This window comes from Anguilla anguilla, chromosome 15 (genome assembly GCF_013347855.1).
Source record: "Anguilla anguilla isolate fAngAng1 chromosome 15, fAngAng1.pri, whole genome shotgun sequence".
NCBI lineage: Eukaryota > Metazoa > Chordata > Actinopteri > Anguilliformes > Anguillidae > Anguilla > Anguilla anguilla.
This window is the reverse complement of record NC_049215.1, coordinates 28745547-28772200: the sequence shown is the minus strand read 5'-3', so window position 1 is coordinate 28772200 and position 26654 is coordinate 28745547. Positions and strand designations below refer to the sequence as shown.

Genomic DNA, 26654 nt, shown 5'->3' with positions numbered 1-26654 from the left:
CATGTGCACTCACACACACACACACAAACACGCATGCATGCACACACACAATCTCTTTTATAAGTTCACACTCATATATGCGCACTGTCTCACACACACACATGCATACACACAGGCATGCACACACAATCTCTCATAAACTCACTCACACACGTGCAGACACTATCTCTCTTGCAAGCACACACACACACACACACACACACACACACAAACCCTAACCACACCCACAATTACAAATGGGCAGAAAACTCATCAGTTTAAGAAACTGAAAGAAACTTCTGTACATCTTATACAAGCCAGTGATTGGTTATCATGCTTTCACATTCTCTCCGGGACTTCTAGACAGCACCTGATTGGTCCAACAAATGGTCCAACAACTATACCCTGGGTTTGACTGTCCTCCTATGGGTCAGGCTGCCTGAGTGCAGCTAAACATTCAACTCAGACAATCTTAGATTCTCTTTAGGATTCATCAGGAATGGATTCTTTGTACCGAAATGCAAAGTTTTTAGTGATGGTAGTCAAAACACCTGTGATAAATGTTGTGTTACTGTACACTTGAAACAACACAGATTCGCAATTCCTCCAGTTCATCCATAAAATCTAGCATACGCAGCCTTAAAATAACCCACTGTTACTGTCGTGTATGATAGGTTCCAGAGCTCCAGCAATAAATCTGATTGGTTACAGGGCTCTGCAGTCAGGTCTGATTGGTTACAGGGCTCTGTAGTCAGGTCTGATTGGTTACAGAGCTCCATTCTCTTGTTTAACTAGTTACAGGATCTTCAGTAAGCTTGCAGCCCCATGACATCTCATCTCTACAAGAGGTTTCCATGGTCACCAGACATTAACACAAATAGTAGTAGTATCCCATGAGCCTTTGCCACAAACATCTCTGATGGTTTTTAAAATGATATACAGAGTCAGAAAAACACAGTCTATAACTTAGAATCTACAGCCAGAGCATCAAAGCTCCACTCTGGACTACTGGGTATGTTTTTACATAGTATAGTACAGTTTAATTAATGAGATTGTTTTAACTGTAGAAAGACCGTATTAATAAAGATTATGTGTTTGTGTGTGTGCGTGTGTGTGTGTGTGTGTGTGTGCGAGCGGCTGGATGATCAGTCATTCGAAGACCAGCTTTGTAAGGACGGTCAGCTCTGTACAGAGTAAGAAAATTGTGTGTGTGTGTGGGTGTGCGTCTGTCAGACAGACACAGAATACTAGAGAGAAAAGTGTGTGTGCATGGGTCAGATGGTTCTGTAGTCCATATACTGCAGGCCCGTGTGTACAGATGCTGCGTGTCTTAGGATTTATACAGCGACAGTGTTTTCCTTAGGAAGAGCAGTCCTGCAGAGGTAGACTATGTCTGTTAGAATGTTCAGTTCTGCACAGATATGATGTACGTTACAATGTCCAGTTCGGCAGTGTGTGTCTGAATTTGTGTGAGTGAGTGAGTGTGTGTGTGTGTGTGTGTGTGTGTGTGTGTAGGTTTGTGTGTGTGAGAGAATTTACAGGTCAGCAGAGAACATGTGCATGCTTGGATACTCAATTCTGCAAAAACCCTAGATGTCAGAACATTTTAAATAAACATAAAATGTCTTTGTAAAGATGGTCATTTCTGCATGGGGCTCTGGTGTTCTTGGAGTGCTCCACTCTGTAGGAAATGTGTCACTGTTGTGGTTGGATCATTTCTGCAGAAACCATTTCTTTACTAGGACGGTCAGTTCTGCAGAGAAAGCTCAGGGTTTGGGGGTTGCTATCACAGACAGCTGTGTGTAAAAGAAAGGGGGGGGGGTGCATTGTGGGTACGCTCAGGGTCAGTAGTAGTCTTCGTAGCTCTTGGGGTTCAGGCAGTACAGCAGGGCCGCTCCAAAGGAGAAGATGGTGGCACCCCACGCCAGACCGTACCCCCAGTTAAATTCATGGTAAATTCGTAGACTGATGGTCTCGATAAACTTGATTGGGTAGAGAACCAGACTGCACACCTGGAGTACCACTGAGAGAGAGAGAGAGAGAGAGAGAGAGCACAGCACGTACATCTTTATAAATACACCATCTTGTCCTTGATCAGTTTTATTTTTACCATTTATAAACCTTACAAATGTGATGCTTACAAATCTCATCTTAAGTGTATTAATATATTATTCCGTATGTTTGCAAAACATTACAAAGCAGTGACGTGCATCCGCGCACCACAGTGCGTTGCCTTAACCGAATGAACCAATCAGCCGCCACTGGACTCTTTATATTGCACGTGAACGCTTTGGAAAAGCTGCTTCAGTTTTCCCTGCCAAAAAAAACACGATTTAAATGAGCTGAATTGAATGGAGAGAGGGAGGAAGTAAAGGGGAGGGGAAAGCAAGAGAAGGACAGATGAAAAAAAAAGGTTTCATTTTACTGGCATGCTCCCCAGAGGAGGGAGGACCAGGGGGTCAGAAAGTAGAAGTCCTGTCATGTGTTTCTTCCACACACGAACTCTGCCAGCTGAGTTCACTAATTAGTTCTGGCTGAAGAATTGTGCTAATTAGCAAATCCAGGCGACTGAAACAAAATACCGGGGAGGACACTGAACCTAGATTTTCCACATTCCTGAATGCACATCTCTGCCTGTTTACTTTTAGAGGAAAAAAAAGATTTTATTAATTCCCTATTTCATTTAGGAATTCCAATTCACAATGGAATGATCAAAATACCCTCAGAACAAGTGAAACTGCAAACAGCAGATACACAGAGAAACACACAAAAAAACCAAAATAATTAAATCCCAACATGTAGCTTTACACATTTAGCACATTTCAATCTGAAACACTGGCTTTTTTTTATTTTTACATATTTAACCCTCTTAAAATACTTTATCCCTTTTCAATGCAGTTTACAATAAATTCTGGAATATGTAGTGTCTTCAGAGGGAAAAAAAAAGGGAAATGTTTGTTTCCCGTTTGTGTCTTATTTCCATAATTTCTTTTGGCTCTAGTCATTTCCAGCTTTGTCACAGACATTTGAGTTCAACTGGATGCTGCAGTATGGCCCAAGATGGGCATATCCATACAGCATTACTGATTGTTTATCTTCGAGAAAAAGCATCTTCTAGCAGATTGTTAGATCAATCAGAATCAGAATCAAACAAATTGGCAGTGAAGGATGCAAGAATATGAAAAGATTTGAGCCTCCAAATAGATTGAGAGTTGCCAATGTCTCTTCCGCATTTGGAATGGAAACCTAGATAGAGAGAACTAGCTATCTGGCTGACTAGTAGTTGCTCGGGCCACAGCTGGGTAACAAGCATATTATTTTAAATAAAAGACAAAAAAACAAAAAAACAAAGAACACAAGAAAAACAATAAACATTGTGACTAGTCAATGTTTAAGAACATTAGCCTTTATTAGCTTTGAGTTTCCCCACTTTTTGTTGTTTCTTATACAGTATACACACAGTATGTGTGTGTATGTGTTTACAGGATCTCCAAGGGGAAAAAATGATTTAATTTCTAATGGCCTCTTATTATTTAATACCTGTGGCAAAATCACACGTCAATACACTGTAGATTTAGAGGGAGGGGCTTCATAACTACAAGGGAGGGTTCTGTAATTAAGAGGGGAGGGGGGTAGTATAACTGGGAGGAGTGTTCTGTATAATTAAGCATCAGAACACTTTTTAATTAAGAGGGAGGACCATAAGGAGAAGAGTTACGTGATAAATTTGATTATGAGCTTTGTATACGGTTTCATGTTGTGCACACTTTGGGTTTTGAATTTACTATCCTCTGAATTTCCTTGGCAGGGAAATTCAGTTTATTCTAGCGCCAATAATTTTTTCATTTCAACATGACAGAGAGAGAGAGCCTGGTGCATGAAGAAGTATATAAATAGCTTCACCTGATGGGGGGGGGGTGGGGGGTGGTGAGGTTGTCTGGAGGGGGGGGGACTATATGCATTCCTGACCTCATTCCCATCGCCATTTACATGTGCATGTATGCATGTGTGTGTGTGTGTGTGTGTGTGTGTGTATGTGTATGTGTGTGTGTGAGTGTGCGTGCGTGCGTGTGTGAGTGTATGTGTGAGTGTATGTGTGTGTGAGTGTGTGTGTGTGCGTGAGTGTGTGCGCGCGCATGTGAGTGTGTGTGTGTGTGTGTGTGTGTGCGTGCGTGTGTGAGTGTATGTTTGAGTGTGTGTGTGTGTGTGTGTGTGTGTATGTGTGTGTGTGTGTGTGTGTGTGTGAGTGTGTGTGTGTGTGTGTGTGTGTGTGAGTGTGTGCGTGTGTGTGCGTGTGTGCGTGTGTGTGTGCGTGTGTGTGTGTGTGTGTGTGAGTGTGTATGTGTGTGTGCGTGCGTGCGGGCGCGTGCGTGTGTGCATGCGTGCATGTGTGTGTGTGTGCGTGTGTGTGTGAGTGTATGTGTGTGTGTGTGTGTGTGTGTGTGTGTGTGTGTGTGTGCGTGTGTGTGTGTGAGTGTGTGCGTGTGTGTGTGTGGGTGTGCGTGTGCGTGTGTGTATGTGTGAGTGTACGTGTGTGTGTGTGCGTGTGTGTGTGCGTGCGCGTGTGTGTGTGTGTGTGTGTTACCTGCAGCAAACAGCATCACAGCGACGGGCCTGTAGAAGCGTCTCCGGGACCCGACGCACACGGACACCAGCCCCACCAGGAAAGAGAAGAGAATGAGGGCGGCCCCACCCAGCAACAGGGCCAGCGTGGCAATCTGCCAGTCTGCGGCGGGAGAGAGGGAGAGAGGGAGAGGGGGAGAGAGGAGGATGGGAGAGAGAGAGGGAGGGAGGGAGAGTAGGAGAGAGGATGAGAAAGAGGGAGAGAGAGGGAAAGGGAGAGATGGAGGGAGGGAGAGAGAGCGAGTGAGGGATAGAGGGAGAGAGAGGGAGGGGGAGAGAGGGAGAGGGAGGGAGGGAGAGGGAGGAGGACAGGGAGATACGGACAGAAAAAAGGGGGTGATAGAAAGAAGAGAGGGAGGAGGAGAGAGGGAGAGGGAGGGAGGGATGGAGGGAGGGAGAGGGAGGAGGACAGGGAGATACAGACAGAAAAAAGGGGGTGATAGAAAGAAGAGAGAGAGGGAGGGAGTGAGAGATTTCTTTTTATTATAAGCCCTTTATTTGGACATTCTTCAAAAACAGAATTTACAAAATCCCTGGGGTTCACTGAGCACAAAATGTTCCCCAGTCCCCCTACCTCCATAAAACATGGCAATCTGTAGAAAGCACGTTCAGTCCTAAGGTGAGCAGCCAGCATCCCCAACATTATATTCTTGGAATCCACTGACCACGGCCCCCAAGATAAGATTTTTCCTCGTTTTCCAAATGGCTAACTTTGCTAACCCAAACAAACAGTTACAGTGCCCTGAGAAAGTATTTGCTCCCTTCCCGATTTGCTCTATTATTGCAGATTTGTCTCACTAAATGGTTGCAGATCTTTAGACAAAATGTAATATTAGACAAAGGGAAACTGAGCACACACAAAGCACATTTTTTAAATTATTATTTCATTTATTTAAAAGTTATCAACCATCCATATCACCCATGTGAAAAAGTAATTGCACCCTTAGTTACTCAGTCAACCAATTAAACAAATTTCAGTGTGATGTTGTGGGGAATCATTGCTGCCTCAGGACCTGGATGACTTTACTGAAGGAACCGTGAATTCTGTTCTGTACCAGAACATTCTTCAGGAAAATGTCCAATCATCTGTCCATGACCTGAAGCTGAAGCGTAATAGGGTTACGCAGCAAGACAATGACCCAAAGCCGAAAAGCAAGTCCATATCAGAATGGCTGAAAGTAAACACAATTTAAGTTCTGGAGTGGTCTAGTCAAAGTCCTGACTTTAACCCAACAAAGATGTTGTGGCAGGACCTGAAAGGGGCAATTCATGCTTGAAAACCTACTAATTTGTCTGTATTAAATCAGTTCTGCAAAGAATAGTGGGCTAAAATTCCTCCACAGTGATGTGAAAGACTGATATAAAATTATAGAAAGTATTTTGTCGCAGTTATTTCTGCTACAGGTGGTGCAACCAGTTGTTAAGATTAAGGGGCAATTACCTTTTTACGTGGGTGATATGGGTGTTTTATTAACTATTTTGATTAAATAAATGAAATAATAATTAACAAAATCTGTTTTAAGGTTTTAAAATCAGGTTCCCTTTGTCTAATATTACATTTTGTCTAAAGATCTGAAACAATTCACTGTGACAAATATTCAATAACATAGGAAATCATGAAGCGGCAAGTACTTTCACACGGCACTGTAAGTAAGACATAAAAGGCACTTACAGTAGACAAGGACGCAAAATAAATATTTTAAAGGTAAAAACCTCAAAAAAAAAAGAGAATCCAATTACAAAAATAAATAGTCTTACCAAAAGAATTTGATAAAAACTGAAGTTAAAGATATAAAGATATACTTGATTATTGAACCCTGTGGGGTAATTTGTCCTCTGCATTTGACCCATCCTAGTTACTTAGGAGCAGCGCCCGGAGACCAACTCCAGTTCTGAGGCCAGTGCCTTGGTCAAGGGCAACTTCAGGAGCGCACCTAACATGCATGTCTTTGAGTGTGGGAGGAAACCGGAGTACCCGGAGTAAACCCACACGAGCACAGGGAGAACATGCAAACTCTGAAGGTACTGAAGGGCAGTTATCGGCCCCTACCCCCTGCTGCTCCTCTCCCATCACCGCGGTAACAGTGAGGGGGGGGGGAGGCAGTACTCAAACTCATCATCCCAAAGGTCAGAAAAAGAGTCCTGTCCTCCAAAAAGTCCCAGTAGGAGACGGGGGGGGACTCACATACCTCTTGCATACTCTTTTCCAGCAAGCATGATGAAAGAGAGAGAAAGAGAGAAAGAGGGAGAGAAAGAAGGGGTAAGAGAGAGGGGGAGAGAGAGGGGTAGGGAAACACGTGAGTACATACAATTGAGTTCACTTAGGCTCTGTAAAGACATCGTACAGAGGCAGTCCACAAAAACAGAAAAGACAATATCTGTCCATCATCAGAGCAGCTGCCAATTACTGATACATTTTTTTCTGCTTTCGCATTATTGAACTATACATTTATTTAATCACTATTATCCAAAATAAGTCCCACGTTTATAAAAGCAAAAAAAAAAAAAAACGGTAATGTCTATTCCTTGTACAAGACCATGCAAGATTGAAAACTTTCCTTGAGCAGTAAGAATTCATCATGTCTGTAGGTTTCTGACATCATACATTTCCCTTGGTGTCCCCATTCCCACTCCCCATACCCACAACCCAAAGGGTTCTATAAACCATTTTGGTCTTAATAAACATTGATGATGTATTTGTGGGCGGAGCCAAACTAGTGGCAGAAAGAACGGTCTGTTGACAGTTTGACTAATGTAGCGGTGGTAGCAAAAGAAAGATCTGTGCGTGAAACTTTCATAATTAGTTTGCTAACTCATAGAAAACAACATTATGGATCCTCAGGAGACCTTGTCAAATTAAACATTTGTCAGCACAAGACAAAATTAATTACACAAATAAGGATCCATTGATGCCTCTCCTGTAAGAGATCATTGTTCTACAAGCTACTCCTGCCTACGTGCTAAGGTTGCTAACATTGGTCAATGGCGTTTCTCATTGTGAATTAGCCGGCTAATGCTAAACTTTGTGGAAGCTGCCACTTAGTTATCGTTAACTATTAGCCTACTTAATTCATTTCTGGCTTTGTTTGTGTTGAGCACTGGAGAAAATGTCACCTGATATGAAATGGGCACTGCAGAGACGAGAACTACCAATGACATCAGTACAGTCTGTTCTTTTAATGGCTTGCAGCCACAAATGCGCTGAGCTTCAAATGGGAGGTACTCGACAAAGGTATTCTTTAAAAATGAAGGCCCTATTTTGTGCTATTTCTACTTTGACAGCCAATGGCACAACGAGACATTTTTCAGGGACTTTGCCAACCCTCTCCTTATCTGTTTACTTGTTTTCTGCCGCCAAAATGTGTGCGCAGCTGCCGTGATATTAAACGTCGATGTACACACACTCCCACAGAGCCACGCGCCCTCGCTACCAGAGTCCCGCCCACTACTCACAAAGGGCCACACCTCCTTAATATCATAGCCCCACCCACATTCCAACAGGGCCTTTCCCTCTCACTGCCAGTCACACCCGCACTCCCAAAAAGCCACACCTCCTTAATATCATAGCCCCGCCCACATTCCCAAAGAGCCTTGCCCCCTCATTACCAGAGTCCCACCCACACTCCCAAAAAGCCACACCTCCTTAATATCATAGCCCCGCCCACATTCCCAAAGGGCCTTGCCCCCTCATTACCAGAGTCCCACCCACACTCCCAAAAAGCCACACCTCCTTAATATCATAGCCCCGCCCACATTCCCAAAGGGCCTTGTCCCCTCATTACCAGAGTCCCAGGCACACTCCCAAAGAGCCACACCCCCTTAACAGCATAGCCCCGCCCATACTTCCACAGGGCCACGCTCCTGTCGTTACCACGGCACCCTGCTCATAAACGCCGTCACGAAATCACACCCACAGTCACGGAGTCACGTCACAGAAGCACGCCAAATACCCAGCGCTCCTGGTATTTCACACAAAGCTGCTCTCGAGCTCCGCCTCGCCTCTGCTGCGAAGGGCTGCCGTTTGATTGGCATCTCAAGGGCATTCTGTTAATCAGAGAAGACAAGGGCTAATCAAACAAACTCTTGGAGAATAATGGCCTGCGAACGAGGGACTCTGGAGTATCCCCCTCTCGCCCACGCAGGAAAGACCCTTCATGCCGGGACTGGCTGAATGTGTTCTCTCAAGGACACAGCTACAAGGCTGAGAGTAATTAGACATGAATAAAACCAGAGAGCCAACTCCCTACTCAGCCCAGCCCGGTCCGGCCCGGCCCGGCCCAGCCCAGCCCAGCCCGGCCTGGCCCAGCCCAGCTCAGCCCAGCCCAGCCCAGCCCGGAACAGGAAAAAGGGTTTTGTTGACAATGACGAGATTCAATGATCAGGGAGTGGTTCTGAAATCAGAAATGGGGAGGGGGGGTGAGGGGGGGTGTGGGGTGTGGGTGCTGATGAGCAGGGAGGGGAGTGGGGGTGGGGGTGGGGGGGGGGGGGGGGGGGTGTTACAGATCCAGAGAGCCGTCAGCACTGATCTCGCTCTCTCTGTGCAAAGCTGATTCTAATGGCATGTGAAGACCTGCAGCACAGCTCTCCTCTTCAGAGTGTTTTTTTTTTTTTTTTTTAATTTATTTATTTATTTTTTTTACAGGGACTCATTCATAATTCATCTTCGTTCAGCAGCATTTTCTCTCCCTCATGGTCACTGGAGAGAAGAACACTGTTGCTGGGGGGAGAGAGCTTGGTCACTAGGGGGAAAGAACACCAGCCACTGGGGAAGAGAGAGAGCCTCCCATCCTAAAAAAATGCACTGGCCCAGTGCAGCCAGACGCAATTAAAGTGGCCTCCAAAATTATTCTCACCATTTATGAAAATGGCTGTGCAGAGTACAAATACAAATACAGGTTAGGAGCGATGCTGTGTGCTTCAAAGGGAAAATTATCTTATTTTGTATGAGTACCACTCCTCAGAGAGAAAAACGGTTTCATGTAACTAGTCTTCTGTGTAAGTAGTTTCCCCAAAAAAGATGTCATAATTATTCACAGGCCAAACAACCTTTTTAAAATCTAACAAAGCTGTTTCACTGGGGTTTAAAACATACACCGAAGAGCAAAAAACAAGTTGCTGATGTTCACAAGTCAGGACAGAGATACCAATTTCCAATATTAGGTCAGTAATTAACATTAAACATCAACAGATCAATAATGCTAGTGCTAGTGCTAGTGCACTCTGCCCCCACACACAGTGAAACATGGTTTCAGAGGCAAAGACAAAATTTGAGCACTAAAGTTTGAGATCTACAAAACTTGGGGACAAGCACCTTGGGGACAAAGTCTACAAATCTACCATCAGATGGCCCCCTCCATATCAACAGGCTTTTAAAAAAGGTTTTGCCAGACAGAAAGCCTCTACTGAGAACAATGACCATAAATACGTGTCCAGACTTTTCTAAATGCCATTGGACGTTTGATTGGAACTTGGTATTATGGTCAGATGAGTGCAAAATTGTATCTTTTGGCCACACACCCCAGTGATGGGTTTGGTGACAGAAGAAGGATGCTTATGTTGAAAATAAAGTCCTGCCCAGGGCGAAATATGGTGGCAGATCTTTGATGGTATGGGTTTCTTTTCAAATCGACTGGTCCTGGGGCTCTAACTAAGGTCAATGGAACCATAAACTCCAGGAATTACCAAAAAGTTTGAGGGAAAAAAAGCAGTTTTCCTCCATGCCCTGAAGCTCAAACTTTGCCGCAAATTGATCGTTCAGCAAGATAATGATTCCAAGCATCGCTCAAAACAAGTTTAAAAAATTTGCACTGAGCTGAAAACAGGGGTATAAATATCTGTGACAGGGTTATTTGGGAAATAAATGTATAATCTGAGCAAGGCAGACCTGGAAAGCCAGCTGCTGGGAGGATCGTGCACACTTATCACATAATGAAAGGAAACATGAATCATTCACAGGAAGACAATTAATGGAGATGATGATTACCTTTTTATAATATACATGTGGTTTAGGAAGAGAAGAGAACGAATAAATGGAGAAAGAGAGATAGAGAGAGATGGAACAAGAGAAAGGGTAATGTTCCACCAGAAAGAGACAGAAAGAGAGAGAGCTTACTGAAGCTTACCAATTCTGTAACCCAAACTAACCTACACCATGCTCAGGCCAGTACTGTCAAATAGCCACAAATCAGTGTGGGCCAAAAAAAAATAATGCAACAAATAAATATTTTTTATTTGGAACATTGGGATGAAGAAACCAAAATACAAAGCCAACTAAATTGCTATCAAGCCTAAAAAAGACAACTCATGCTGAGTGTCAGAGTATTTCTGTCAGAGATACAAAGCAGAAATGGATCCTGACCAAATACATGCTCAATAACCACACCCTGGTGATTGAAAAAGCTGATACAAAACTCATGGTTACCTAAATAAGGAAATATGTGGTCTCTGTGATACAGGAGAGGTGTAGACAGAGATGCACTTCCTCCTCAACTACACAAAATATGCAAAAATAAGATGAACTTATTTCCACAAATTTTCTAAAATCATAAAAATCTTCAATTCATTATCAAATGATGAAAAATGTGTCATCCTTTTAGAAGGACCAACAGCCCCAACTGCAGCACAATAAAAAAGTGACCATAATATTCATTATTATTTTACTGTATATGTAAATGTGTTTTAATTGATTTTCTGTATACTTTTGCAACATTTACATGTGTATTGCCTGCCAATAGATCAACTTGAATTTGAATTTGAGAGAGAAACAGAGAAAGAGAGAGAGAGAGAGAGAGATAATTTGAATTTTTAAAAACCCGTTATGAAAACATGATTTCCAATGTATACACCCACGTCTCATCAAAAACCGTTAACATCATAATATTTTTCTCACAACTACTCAGTTTTTTTTTTCTTTTTTAAAAACAGAGAGAAACAGAGAGAGAGAGAGAGACACGTATGAGGGGAGTGAGGGGTATTCATCAAACCATTCAGGACAGAGGCAGGGGAACACTTGAGCGCATGCAATTGAGTTCTCTCCACCTCTGTAAATACATCATCGTTTGGCAGAGCACCTGGCCTGTGAAGGAGTAAGAGATAACCCGGCAGTACCTGAGGGACCGTGGAAGAAATGAGCGACATGCCAGTAAAAAAATATATATATATACAGTATATCACTTATAGCATAAACAGCTATTCTATGCTATTTCCCCATTCAATTTTAGTAGTTTTTTCCATCTTTACTGTGGCATTCATTTTTGAATAATTATTTATTATTTCACATGTTGCAGAGCCCTTACTTATTTACTTAAAAAACATACTGCTTGAATGTTTGTTCTTGTAAAGATGACGGTCAAATATGTGATACCGAAAAAGCCATTCTGAATTAAAATGTAATTAGTTGAACGGAACTGAGAGATTTAGACTAAGGTCAAGACACAGAGAGAGGGAGGGAGAGACTGACAGACAAATAGAAAGCAGAACCCTTCCACAACAGAACAGAAATACAGAATAAATAATCAGAATAATTCCATCACTGGAATTTCTAATTTTCTGAGAGGTCAGGTCTGAAGGGGAACATTGTGTTTGTGCAAGTGCATGCGTGTGTATGTGTGTGTGTGTGTGTGTGCGCATGTTCGCATGTGTGTGAGTCTGTGTGCATGTGTGTGCGGGTATGTGCTTGTGTGTGTGTGTGTGTGTGTGTGTGTGTGTGTGTGTGCGTGCATGTCTGCATATTTATATATGTGTGTTTTACATGAGAACAGATAGGGATGGAGCTGCAGTCCCACTGTAAATCACAGCTTGTTTTTGTCAGAATGCAGAGTGACACTCCCTGCAGTGCATATGTATTAATATGGCTCGCGTTTTAACTGTATGCATGAATCATTTTTAATACAGTTGTTCCATGTAAATTTTTTTACTTAATTTTGCTGTTGATAGAGTACAGAATGTTCCAGAAAATATGGCTCTTCTCAGAAGACACAGAACCCCAGGCAAGTCATATATCCAAGTATATGCATTACATGTCATGTTCTATAAGTTAAATAGATAACTATGTTATCTCCCTTATCATCAGTAAAAATGTCTATGAATACAGTCTCTTTCCGCAGCTACTGAAATGGCGAGAACAGACAACACTAAATATTTTCTTCCTTTTTCTTACAGGAAATTTATTAAGCGGATATAATCATAATCTGCCTTCTTGGCAATCCTTTTAGAAGTCTGAAGCAGAATGCAGAATTACTGTAAATTCCTCCAAATCTGGAAGACAAAGAGAATAAAAGCCATCGACAGAAAGCATGTCCATAAACAAGCTTGAGAAATGTCTGGGACTAATGTCACTTAATGTGTACACACATGATTATGTACAATTTATATCAACATTCAAAATATACTTAATTATTGTTGTTTTTTGTTTTTGCATAATAATGTATGTAAAACTGTTTACTATGCTTTGGCAACACAATGTATTCTGTCATGCCAATTAAGCTCCATTTTAATTGAATTGAATTTAACGGTAATAACTGACTTGCAACCAGTCTTGTCTTATAACATTAACTACAAACCATATCAAGGACAGCCTGACAAGAATGGCCTCCAAACAAACTACTGAACCAGTACCTGCTACTCAGACATTGATTACAAATACCGATAAACACAGACGTGAAGAACAATCATTAGATTTTACCAGAAGGGATTAGATAACATAAACAGGCAAATCCATGGTGCGGATAAATGAAATATTAATGATGTGTTTTCACGCGAAGGAGAAAGTTGACCACTGGCAATGTAATACTGGGCTTTTGGCATTGCAGCAGCTGTAGTGTTGATTACAGAATTGATTAGTGAGAGCAGCACAGCTTTTAAGTATAGATCTATGCCTTGAGCATTATTTCCATTTTACTGCTTCTGTTAGTTGTTGAAGTTTTGTTAGATTCTCACATACCCCCCCCCCCCTCACCCTAACCCTAACCTCCGCCCCCCCCCCCCCCCCCCCCCCCAAATGATATATTCTTGATTTGCAAGTGCTTAATCAGTACAATGGCTTCTGGTGTGCTTTTAAAACCAGGTGGCAAAAGGAGGGAATTTGTGACACGCAAATACACACAGTTCCACTGGCAACTCCCGAGCACGGAAATTGAATAAACTCACTTAAAATATGGCAGACAATGAACTAATGGAATGAAAAGTGCTTTGAATAATTAGATCGAAGATGGGTGCTGATATTTATATGAAACACCACCACTACCTGGGGAAGTTCAGGGTGAAGCCTGGTTGCTATAAATAAAGCTGGTTAGAGAGGGGGGGTGGCGGAAAGAGAGGTGAGACATTGATCGTTAGTTTCGGTAAATACAGGGGTGTTCTCAATATGGAACAGACTCAAAACACCGAGAGGAGAAAAACACTGAGACGTAGCAGCTGGAACGTGAGAATGCACTTTCAGAAACCCGCAGGGGATGCACCACGGACAAATCTGAGAACAGCCAGACCCTGAGAGGAGAACAGAGCAGGAGATTAAACAGTTTAAACTGCCAAACAAATAGCCAAGAGACCTTATGGCAGGAATCCCAGTACGGGAACACAGAAGTCCTCCCCAAAAAAAAAAAAAAAAAGAAGAAAGAAAGAATGACAGAAGAGAGGGAAGAAACGACAGCACAGAGGATAAACAGGAAGTGAAACAGAAGCTGCTGCTGTTCAGCATTCCAAAGAGCCTGTGCGGGGATGACTAGACATCAAGCGAAGAGGTAGGCAGGAACTGCCCAGTCAGGGAAAAGCGGGAGATAGATCTCACCGGCAATCTCAGCCAACCGAGCACCGGGGAGAGCACTTCCAGGATATTACAGGCCTTCCTCAATTTAAACCCCGGACATGGACGACTCGAATGGATATGAACAACAGTAGTGGCATGCAAAGAGGAGCGAGAGAGAGAGAGAGAGAGAGAGAGAGAGAGAGAGAGAGAGAGGCAGGGATGAGGAATCTGTAGCTGGGTGAAGCGGGAGAGTATAAACACAACTCGGTTTGAATAGCTGGTGGTGACGCTTCAGCCCTGTGCCTTGTATGCAGTCCATTGAGTAACTGGGATGAAGAGGGAAAAGTACGAATTAAAATTAAATTATTGCATTCATTTAGTATTAATGTAGCATTAATTCCCTGGTTAATAAAGGAATGTATTTTTAAAATGTATTTCATAAACTGTATGATCTTGAGAACTGGATTTAAATGATCCTCATCTCAGTTTGTTATAAAATTCTTCACTGGATATAAAGATGTAGCAGGCGGGATTATAAAGATATGCTTGATATAATAGGGAAAATTCATGTCCAGGTCATACTGCTGTCCTCAGGAAACTTGTTTTCAACTGTCTCAAATAGCTCAAGTTCTCAATATATTCATTATGAATTCATTTTAAAAAATCTTTAGAAAGTTTAGATGGGGAAGGCAAAGGAAAATTTTTGGGACATCATGGCCAGTGCGTCCATTTTGTTAGCCTGTCAAATAATATGTAACTTATGATGGTTTATTTTGTTACTGCCGTCTTCACTGGCAGCCATTCAGACATCCTACATGCTGTAAGAGAAACACCGCGACTCTTTCCATCGCAAATTCAGAGAGCCACAGAATGCAGAACGAGGGGGCTGTGATTCATTGGACATTATTTTCTCTCCTAGCAACGCTCGAAAATTACTGATGATCTAACAAAAAAAAAAAAAAAAAAAATTAAAATCACAAATCAGGAACTCTCAGCAAAAACAAAGGAAATGCATGCAATTAATTCAAATGTAAAAAATATCAATGATGGAAGGGCCAGAGAAGCTGAGAGCCAAAGCACAATCCACGGAACCCACTCACCCAAATATGGGACAGCCACGCCCAAAGCACCGGATGTCACCCACCGAGGCAATAACGTTAGCATATAAGAAAGACCGGAGCCCGTGCTCTGAACAGAAAGTGTTTCAATCATCATCTTGGCAACTTAACACTTGAGAAAATGCTCCTATATAATAAAAAAGGACACATTTTGGCCTGGGCCGTCCCTCAGTGTCTTAAAATAGGCAGACGACAGGAAGCTTTAAAAAGGGTTGACGATGACAACCCTAATGACATCACAGCCGTCAACTGCATGTCAATGGAATGACTTCACAATTAATAAGCGTCCGCTGGACAGTTTGCCAGTGAGGGGGCAAAGAGACCAGTAATAACCTACTAAAGTGCCACCTTTTTTTGGTTTTGCAAGAAGCCAAGGCACAGGCATGCTGATCTTTTCGGAGTGCATGGGTTAGTAATTACCTTATTACAGTAATATCTGCGCAGAGGAGGTGCGAAGGATTGGACTGAAGGACTGAAACGTGAAAGGCTGACCCTTTGCTTTCATGACCTTTCATAACCAACACAGCCCTCCTCTTAGCTCCCATTAATGAAACGGATATTAATGGTGAGCTCAGATGTGAAATGAAGACTACAGGCTGGCACTAGGCGGGCACTAAGCTTCCACTCGGCTGGCACTAGGCTGGAGGGCACCCGCGGAATGACAAAGCAGGGACAACAGTCTCGGGCAGACCCAGACAAAAAAAAAAAAACGTAGCAAAACACACATTTGACTGCAAACTCCAAGGAAAGCAAAGGCAAGGCAGCCCCAGAGAGCAGCTGGAAATGTTCCACACTAAGGAATCTTTTTGTAAAGAGACCAGGGCTCCACTGACAGGAAAGTACAGCGCTGGCACAAACATGAGCGAGCTGGACACCCCCTGTCCCTAAGGAGTCTGAGTGGATTAAGTGCAGAGCGGTTTTCCTCACAGAGAATACACCGAGACCCCTCTCGTTCCCATTTCATTCACTAAACGTCCCACAGCAGGTGTCTGCAGAAATTTCACTGGCCAGCTCTGTGGCTAATAAGAAACGAACCATAAATTATATTGAGCAAATTATGTGCAAGCTTCTGCAAGGGTTTGGTTCCATACCGTCATCAAGACTGATCACCTCCACCTCCAAATCGATCTCTCCACACTGACCCTTCCACGCAAACTATACTGTGTCACAATGTCTCATAATGACTGCAATATCCTGAAAATGGGCAACCACATTACAGCGACATTAGCTCCTTACGAAGTATCATGATTATAGGACGAGACTGTAATTCTTCTACTGTTAGAATAAAACAATCATTACGGCGCAATAGCTTTACAGTACATTTTACAGGAGCTGCATTTCTCTGCCGAATTAAATGGTCGTTGCTTGCATTTTGAATTGTTCTTGGCAGCCATACTGAATTAAAGCACAGCAAGTGTACTTAGTATGCAGAGAGAATAACAGCACTATTACCTAGTAACAAAGCAGACAATCCTTCTAGCAGACCAAGCCTCACAGTGTTGTAAAAGCATTTGGTACGATACACACATCCGGATGTACGAGAGTTCAGAGGCCAAGGGTTTCCATCAGAGACGGTTTCTGAACCAAATACGTTTGGCATGAAATCCGGTTTGAAGCTTTCTGCACCAAGGCAGTGATTGCAAGCAGATGCAGCCATCGGAGAAACTCTGCATAATTACAGATGGGAATGCAGATTAGAGTCAGGATCCTGATTAAAGTAATTAGATTTTAATTAAATTGCTTAAGTAGCAGCATAGTTGTTTGTTAAATAGCCTTCAGTTGTGTCACAAAACACAGAAGCCGACTATCAAATTATTTTTGCCAGATAGAATCTTATAAAAACGGGTCATACTATTTCCACCGGATAGTGATCTCCCCCAAAACAGTTCCCTTCACAGGAACACGTTATGACATTGACAGCACTGCACAAAGCTCAAACTGGTTTCCTCTTATCACTAGATCTTTTGGAACAAATTCTACAGCTGTTTCAAGTGCTGATCTCTACGGGTGCGAAATGGAAGAGGGGCCGTGCTTAACTGCTTTAGAGATGGTTCAGCGCCGATCTCAGACCAGTACTGATCTCAGGTCAGGTTAATCGTGCGTTGCATGTTTATTATCGTCGTCATATCGTGGTCCATTGTCCCACTATACTTTTTATTTCGTCGTGTACACAGTGGAAGTTAGCGAAAGCAATGTGCATCAGACTATTCAGTCAATTTATGAAAACAAAAATATTAATGGGCGTAGATCTCAATTACATTTTTCAGGGGGTCAAATGTACAGCTCGACCACAGGCCGTTGCAGCCCACTATACGAAATATAATAGCCTAAGCTGCGGGTGGAAACTCGGAAAGGCTAACATTGCATCGAGTAATTCATGAAAAGCATAACTCCCATAGTCGCTCTGGGAAGTGTCCGGCGACATGCCTTCCGCCGCATACCGTTATTTTGGCATGCAGCCTCTAACTCAGCATGACTTTATATGGACTTAAGCGGCAGTTCTTCTGTTCGACCGAACAACGAAAATATCCGCTCGGTTAATACTATCGGTTAGCTGCCAAATAAACTTTCAAATTTTGCGAAACCGATGTTTTTTTTACGAAAAACATCAACAACAAAAAAAATGTGTGCACACTTCCCCGCATAACGACATGATCAACAATATAGCAGTGTGTTTTGAACATAAAAAGGGCGCAAGTTGGGTTTCTCTTTCAGTGAAAAAAAATCCTTTTGAGAGTATACCACTTCGTTTCCCTGGTTACTAATCTCCAGGCATTTGGCACTCTTGGGAGTTCTGTTCTGAAAGTTCGCTTCGCTCCTGCAACGACTAAGAAAACATAACAATGACTCCTTTTTACAGCCAACAAAGACGAATGAAAGCCGAGCAGAACCGTCTCTCGGACAGCAACATTCCCACATTAACTCCGCGCATCTTGCTTTAAAATGGGGTTCGCATGCACAGGAATGTTATGAGCATACAGTTGGTTTCTAATTTCAATAAATCAAGTTTTTATTTTCTTCAGAATGGAAGGCGTTCTCCTCATGTTCCTGACTTGACGAAAATTCCTACAAGAGTTCCACGCAAGGCTGCGTGTTCAAGGCTTCTGTCAGTGTTCAACACCGTGCTATTATCCGGGGATAGTCAGTGCACTAACATCCTACAATAAAATATCTTTAATTAGTTGATTCTTTTTTGTTCGTTGGTTTGTTTTGACATTTGCTTCTAGTGTATCTTATGCGAATAATAAGTTAAGATAACAACATTATCTTATAACACCAAATACGTCTATAGGCGTTTAAATATGCGCTTCTTTGAGTTGATGAAAGTGTTAAACGATAGGGGAAAGGAGAGAACCTGTCACTGTGGCGGAAGGTGCACGGGTTGTGCAGCAGCCGATGACTGTGCAGAGTAGCTTTGTCATCGTTGGACACTAGCATCTCAATAGCGGTATATCCAAACCCAATCTCTGTCACACCAGACTTTTTTTGTTAATATCTCATTCAGCATTCCTTATATTCACCATAAGTAACATGAGTTTCACACATGTCCGAATTATGTTTATACCGTATTTTATATGAATATGCTATGTACAATAAACGGAGGACAAACGGTAAGCAGTTCTTACCCGACCCGAACGTGCTGCTGCAACGCCAGGTATCCGATGCCGCTGGTTTCCAGCATGAATCCCACAGAGACAAATAGTACTGGTTGTCCGCGGTGACCCATGCAGGACTGAGAACGGCCCCGATGTCCAGGCATAGCGCGAGGAAAATGCAAACCAATCCAACCAACTTCAGAGGCGTTAATACTGACACGCGGACTTCCTCCGCTCCGCTAGCGGACGAGGCCATTGCTGATTTCAGGGCGCTTATGCGCTTTATTGTAATTTACGCGCTGAACGTGTTTGCCCGATCCGGAGGTAGCGAGCCTCCAGCGACGATGCTGCAGCTGCTGTTCCACTGCTCGAGTACTGCAGCAACGACGGGCTACACGGCTCGCCCCGTTAGTGCAGTGACGTCACGACACCGCTGAACATTTCAGCGCTGTACCCACAGGGTCCTAAAGCCTAGAATTCCCACAAGCGCGCATGATGTGATTATTTCAAAAGCTCCCGCAATACCTCTGGTACAGCATGCATATAACAGTGCCCCGTAGCTTTCATGACCTTAGCAAGGCGCGCGCGCACGCCCGCACACAAACACACAGACACATACAGACACACACACACTTTTGGCCACTTCAGGTCTATGTCAGCGATTTCGTCTCAGTTTGGTGTGTAGCCATGCCTTATTCACATCATCCATCTCCAACAACAAGAATAGCCTACATCATAATATCACAGAGCGGAGCTTTTTACACATTTGCATTTTTCATATCTAGCACACAGACAACAGTTCTCAAAAATTAAATTCTATGTTCTCCCTGCCAAAAAAAAAGGATCGTCTCAAGTATGAATTGTCTGGATCAATTTGTAAAACAAGTTCTGGTTCTAGTGCCAGATGTAAACTACATTTTTATTCTGAGGCAGGAAATTGGAACAAACAGTGCTGAGGAGAAGGTAATTCCAATTAGTAATTAGCCACACAGTGGCTTCTGGCATCCATGGTAATAAATACTTTCAAAGAAGAAAAAACAAATGTGAGAAGGAAACAGCTGGTTGTGCAGAATTGCACTCCTGGGCAAACTGAGCAAACGCTGAAGCTCACAGCACTCCCAGAACTACACACCCCAGATCCCAGCAGGAAGAGCAGAGGACAGAAGAATGAAAAGCATGGCAAAGAGAGATGGGGAAGAAATGACAGAGATTTGTGAACTGTAGTTTCAGTTTCAAGATGGTGGTGGTCTGTTGATAGAATCACATTTGGAGAGTCAGAATTAGTCTTGTTCCAAGTCGTGTGATGTGCTGTATGCCCGTAGTTAAATATTACATGATAATATTACCCGATTTTTGTACTTCTCATGTGAAATATATATTTTAATATATATAATATTTTCTCTGAGTTAAATTTTGCTTGTGAGACCTGGTTGATTTTGCTTCTTTTACTTTTCAGGTAGAGAGTATTTCAGAACCTGACTGAGGTAGTTGTAAATAATAAATAATATTACAATATTTATATGTAATATATATTTTCAAATATATATGGACAAATTCCAGTTTGTGCTGTGCTGATAAAATACTTATACAGCCATACACTTAACAAATTAATTAAAATGATTTTAGGAAGTGCATAAAACAAACTAGGAAATTAGTAGTTTGTCTCCCAGGACTACCATCTGGTCCAACCCAGCACCTCTCTGTCTCTCACCTGGAGAAGAAAGAAAAGTCATGTGTTAAGGGGAAAAACCCAAATCTGCTTATATGCGCCATTCCTATCTACTTCTTCAATGTTCACCAACCCGACTGTGGATTTTCAATTGACTGGACCTCTCTCTCTCTCTCTCTCTCTCTCTCTCCTCTGCAGTTCTTGTAATGATTATATGTCACAGCTGACTGCTAAACCCTCCTTATGGATGCAGTAAAAAGTGTCCATGCTTTTATCTCCCGCAAGTCTGCAGTTCAGTAGCTGTTCATCTTCCTGTCAGACATTCTCTGTTGTAGTACGGGCACAGCAGTTATACCCGGCTACTCATGAAATTTAGGGGAATACATTATACGCCTCGCATGGCCTGAACTGAGGACCAGGACAATCCCAGACTGAAGGTAAAGTTTCAATCAGATTTTTAAAGGCCTCGCTCACAGAAACTACAAAACCTCCCAAATCACGATGTTCCCTTCACACATTTAGAGGTCCTGTACTCCCCGGTGTCTGTGCCCAGGAAATGTGCCACACAAAGACTCTTTGCTTCTGGAACCTGGGCTGTGTCTGCCGTTACATTCGAACGGTGATAACGGAAATACTGGTGTCCCCTCTGCTCTCCCAAGTCCCACTGGGTTGAAGCATCTGCTCCATTCTGCTGTATGAATTTCTCACTCCTAGAGGACATTTCTTACCCAGCTGATGAATTCCTGACAAAAGAGCAATGGTGTGCTCATCCCTTAGCTCTGTCCCCTTACCCCCCACCCTCCATCTCAGTCACACACAGACAGAGTCTCAGTAACCCACAGAGGAAGTCTCAGTCACATGCAGAGGAAGTGTCTCAGTCACATGCAGTGAGAGTCACAGTCACACGAAGGAGTACCAGTCACACACAAAGAGAGTCTCAGTCACACACAGAGACAGTCTCAGTCACAAACAGATGGTGTCTCAGTCACATGCAGAGGAAGTGTTTCAGTCACACACAGGAGTACCAGTCACACACAGACAATCTCAGTCACAAACAGACTCAGTCACATGCAGAGGAAGTCTCAGTCACATGCAAAGGGAGTCTCAGTCACATACAGGGAGAGTTTCAGTCACATGCAGAGGAAGTCAGTTACACACAGACAGAGTCTCAGTCACACTCAGATAGAGTGTTTCGGTCACACACAGAGCCTTCAATGTTACCTTCTATGTTCCTTTACCAAAAGCTAAGATTCAAGTGAAAATTAATTTGTGGTGTGCCAGGGTTTTTTTTTTTTTTCCCATAGTGTTTCCACTACAGTCTCATGCAGCTCGAGTGATTTCCAGGCAGGACGATAGGGTCTGTCCATGATAGATGAATGGTTTTCGCCCCTAGGGCGGAAATCACTTAGCAATGTAATAGAAATCAAAGCAAGCAAGGCGATTGCATCTCCAGATAGCCTCCTCCACAGTGGCTACACAGAGCAGCCACAGAGCGAAAGGAAGTGCTGGCCCTCTGAACACCTTCCAGAGGACACAGGTGATCACCTGTGTTCCCCCAACCTGAAAAAAGTATGTTTTAGAAGTGGAACAAGCCTTCAGATACCATTGGGTATTCCAGAGATAAGGGAGATGAGGCAAAGATAAGGAATAAAATTAAAGTATAAAAATATTTAATGGGCCAGATGTTTGGACGGATAAGGACCAAAATTTCTGCAGGCTCTCTGAAACTGGCAGCAGGCTGATGAGATCCATCAGAAGCGTGATTTTTATCTGCATCCTCAGCGAGGGTATCCTTCACCAATGGGATGCCAGTTGTATCACAGCATTGAAGTAGTTTTCCTTGGAGGCAAGACGATTTAAGAAAAGCACTTTGCAAGATGTTTATCGCTTGTGGTGCTTTTATTTTAATCCGTAGGGAAATACCACTTTCATTAAATGCTCAGTTGAGGTATTTAAGTGAAATCTCTCTCATTTGTAGTACTGTCAGCCACTGTGTTCCCCGATGGCACCTACAGTTGTTGGTTATTCAGACATGCATGATCCAATGGGGATTTTTATGAATTATAGACTTTTTTTTACTTGTCTGTAAAATTTTTTACAGACAATTTAAAAGAATTCCATCCTGTACATGCCCACAGTAAAAGCACAAATTCCAAATCTTCAGGATATAAGTAATTTCTACTGAAAACCTCCACTGCAAAATCATAGACTAACACAAACCCACTGCTCAAATGATTAATACACTGATTCTGTAATTTTGAGTACCAGACCGCACAGCATAATTACTAATGACAGTCTGATTATTTTGCGGGTTCATCAGTAGCCAGTACAGATTCTGCTTCAGATTTAGCGGGTTGAACGACACAGGCTGTATCATGTCCGTATTACACTTCTCATTCCTTCACCTTCTGAAGACAAGGTCAACACACACATTTCTACTGCTGAATGAGTAGCAGGGCAGAAGAGAAAGGTCAGGTTTGTTGCTGCTCCCCATTTGTTCTGTGAATTTTGCGGCGTTTATGTTAAATGAGAAAAGGTTTTTTCTCCACCAATGTCAAGAAAGTCTCGGGCTCTGAGTGCAATGTGTCTGCCAATTTGGCAGAGCACGCTTTCCAGAGCCTTCTACAAATATTCCAGCTATAAGGTGCAGAATAAAGTCTCATAACAGAAGCTTAACCTTGACTTATCACATGTCATTGAAATACCTCTCCCGCTGATTTTTCTGTTAAACCTCCATCCAAACGGTTCAAAAATGTAAACCTCTCCTCGGTTGCCTCTCCATGGCATTCAGAGCATTTACGACTCTTTCCTAGCCCCTTCTGAGTGTACACAATAATGAACCCCTAACACAGCCTCTGCTCCATTCATTCTTCTCTCCTTCTAGCATTCAAAACGTTTAAACCTCAGTTGCTCTCTTGCTGTGCAAGTCAGCCCAAGAGTGGCTGCTCCCACAGGCCAGAAATGAAGGACTATAAAATAGAATGAAGAACATCACACACCCCTTTGAAGTGCAGGATTTTGGAATGTTTTTCTAAGTCAGTGTTCCAGAACTCCACTGCTTTCAATTCCAGTAGTGACTGTGACATCTGCATTAGAATGTTCAGTGAAGAACATTCCAATCACATATTTGTGATTTAGCACCTTAAAGGGTTAAACTTCCCTACTGTTTGCACCTAGGTGTTCTGATCAATTTAATTCAGAACTCCTACTCACACCACGGTGTTCCAACTATTTAAATTTCCTTCCTACTGTCACCTTAATGTTTCTTATAAATTTTTTCAATGATTTTGAAAACATATTAAACCTCTCTCCTAGTGTCATTACTGGGTGTCAGCTGGTCTTTTAAACTCAGGATTCTCCATTTCATGTGAAGCAGGTTTTGTCAGTTAGATTCACAGGGGAGATCATGTGCGAGAATTTGAATTCTCTTTTGTATCTGACTCGCTTCAGAGTTATTTCACAGTTAAACAGATTTTTATCCTCAGAGGACCGGAGTATTAATTTAAAAATGAAGTTAAGACAAGTCATATCTCTGAAAACCAATAAAGAGATTCCACAGCGAGTCGCACGACAGGGAATCGACTGCTTTGGTCTTAATTGGATCTGATGTTGCCCCAATTACAGCCCACTCAACAGAAGGGCCAGGAACACTAAACGCTCACAGAGCAGGCAAGCAGCGGAGCCCCAGTGCATCCACACAAAGAATAATCACACTCAGAGCCCCCAGCTCAACTGCTAAGCTGATGGAGGCTCTGGGCTTCTCCTCATTGGGTAGACAGAGGAGAGCAGCAGTCTTTCACACAGCCTCTGCCTATCTCTACCTGGCATGAATGGCCAGATAATCTCTACTTAAAAAGGAGAACAAGAGAGGAGCGAGAGACAGAAGATTTAGTTGGATGAATTAAAGAGAGGAGTTGAAGTGTGCGTCGGTGTTCCCTCCCTCCCCCCCCCCCATATCAGTTTCAGTAATGAACCTTTGAATTTTTTGCGGCGCATTAATTCGATTTCACATCAAAGGCGGGGAGAGAGTGTTTTCTGTTGCTGCGCACACGGAGGAGTTATGGGTAATGGCTCCCGCAGGTGCGCGGGGCTCTGAACTCGAGCGTCTGAGACGCCCTCAGAGCCCTCTGAATAAGTCCACCCTGCGAGCTGACGGAGTTTCTTTACCACCCTCCGCCTCTCGCTCTCTTTCATCCCGTTCTCTTTTCTTCTGTCCTGCCCCTCTCTGCTCTGTGAGCCCTGAATAATGCCGTTGCCTCTGCTGTCTCCTTCGGAACAGGAGCAAAGGTCAGGGTTCAGGGGTCAGCGCAGAGAAATGCCGCCCGCCCACCCACCCCCCCCTCACTCTTTTGACCAATCAGCACACAAGCAGACGAGCAGCAATGGCCGCAGAAAGTTGCTTACAGCAAACTGAGCAAGCATCACTTACCACGTGCCAACCATAACTATTACCTGTTGATAGATTTCAATCAAAAAGGTACACACATACACCTATAGTCCAATCATTACAGTATTATATTATACTAAAGTCTGGGCACTACACTGTTATATTACACTTAAGACAGATCACTATGGTATTATATTACACCACAGAAGGATCACTAGTGTTATCTCTCACAAAGGTCAGATCACTACAATATTATATCACACTGCAGACTGATCACTACAGTATTATATTACACTGCAGTCTGATTACTACAGTATTATATTACACTAGAGTCTAATCACTACAGTATTATATTACACTACAGTCTAATCACTACAGTATTATATTACACTACGGACTGATCACTACAGTATTATATTACACTACAGTCTGATCACTACAGTATTATATTACACTACAGTCTGATCACTACAGTATTACATTACACTACAGTCAGATCACTACAGGGTTATACATCAGGCCAGTTTATTCCCTCGTTATACATGTTGTTATGGTCTCATGCACGCTGGCACTGTGCAGTAAACAGACTTTCAATTTCCGAGCCAAACAAAGGCAATTGGATTATATAAATCATGACTTAACCTCTCTAATGTAATTAATACAAGCCCAAATGGTATGCCATGTCATTAGGAAACAAGACACTGGAAATTAGAGAGTGTCTTTCTGCACTGAAAATTGAAATAGATTTTTCCTTTAATCTTGTTAGCAATTAAATGCGTGACATTTTCTAGAAGATTTATTTTGTGTTCATATAAAAAGTCATATTGAAATTATTATCTCTGAGCTATATCCTGTGAAGCAGTCACAATTTCTTTCTTTCTTTTGCCTGCTGCTCTCATTGTGAATTTATGAAAATTGATTGCAGGGCCCAAATTTAATATCTGTATTCTCAAAACTAAAAACCAACTTTAGTGACATTTAGTGGAGCCCAATTATGTTACTTAATTCTGAGAAAAACCGCAGTGGCTATTACTAACTGTCATGAGCAACAGAAACATCTGCCCATCAAGAAACAGTCACCAACTCACTAAGAAAACACAAATGTGATCCAAGTCCCGTCCTACAAATAACTGGCCATCTGGCGGTTAGACCATCTTGCTCAAATTTAATAATCTAATAATCTAATAAACCACACTACTCCAAACACTAGAATGTTCTGTGTACCATAACAAACACTGTGCTACAGTACTTGTCCGTGACTATCCACAGAGATTTCATTTACAGAGCGGCCATCAAAACAATTGTGGGGGACGCTGCATCATTCCAGCATTGAGGTTTGCTATTGGCCCTCCTTGCCATGTCCACCCACGGCATCTTTCACTCCTAATTGGACACCCATCAATATCACACTGCCCACTGCAGCCTAACCTCTCTTAATTGGACAGCCATCATTGCATTGCAGGGAAAGGTCCCTCTGGTACGCCTCCATCTACAAGTCCGTCATAGAAATGACCCCATTTCACTTGCCTGGCTTATT

General features: G+C 42.7%; 1 protein-coding gene across 2 annotated transcripts; it reads right to left on the bottom strand.

Moving 5' to 3' along the window:
• Positions 1 to 239: 239 nt before the first annotated feature.
• Positions 240 to 19478, bottom strand: tmem47 (transmembrane protein 47). Of its 2 annotated transcripts, XM_035394390.1 has the most exons (4): positions 19092 to 19478; positions 6792 to 6803; positions 4565 to 4705; positions 240 to 2002 (listed from the first exon to the last, which is right to left on the bottom strand). In XM_035394390.1, exons 1-4 carry the CDS (start codon positions 19315 to 19317, stop codon positions 1824 to 1826), a joined length of 558 nt encoding a protein of 185 aa, XP_035250281.1. In that variant the 5' UTR covers positions 19318 to 19478; the 3' UTR covers positions 240 to 1823. The 2 variants fall into 2 exon arrangements, with proteins under 2 accessions (XP_035250281.1, XP_035250282.1); XM_035394391.1 differs by lacking the exon at positions 6792 to 6803 and having other exon boundaries at positions 19092 to 19475.
• Positions 19479 to 26654: the final 7176 nt, after the last annotated feature.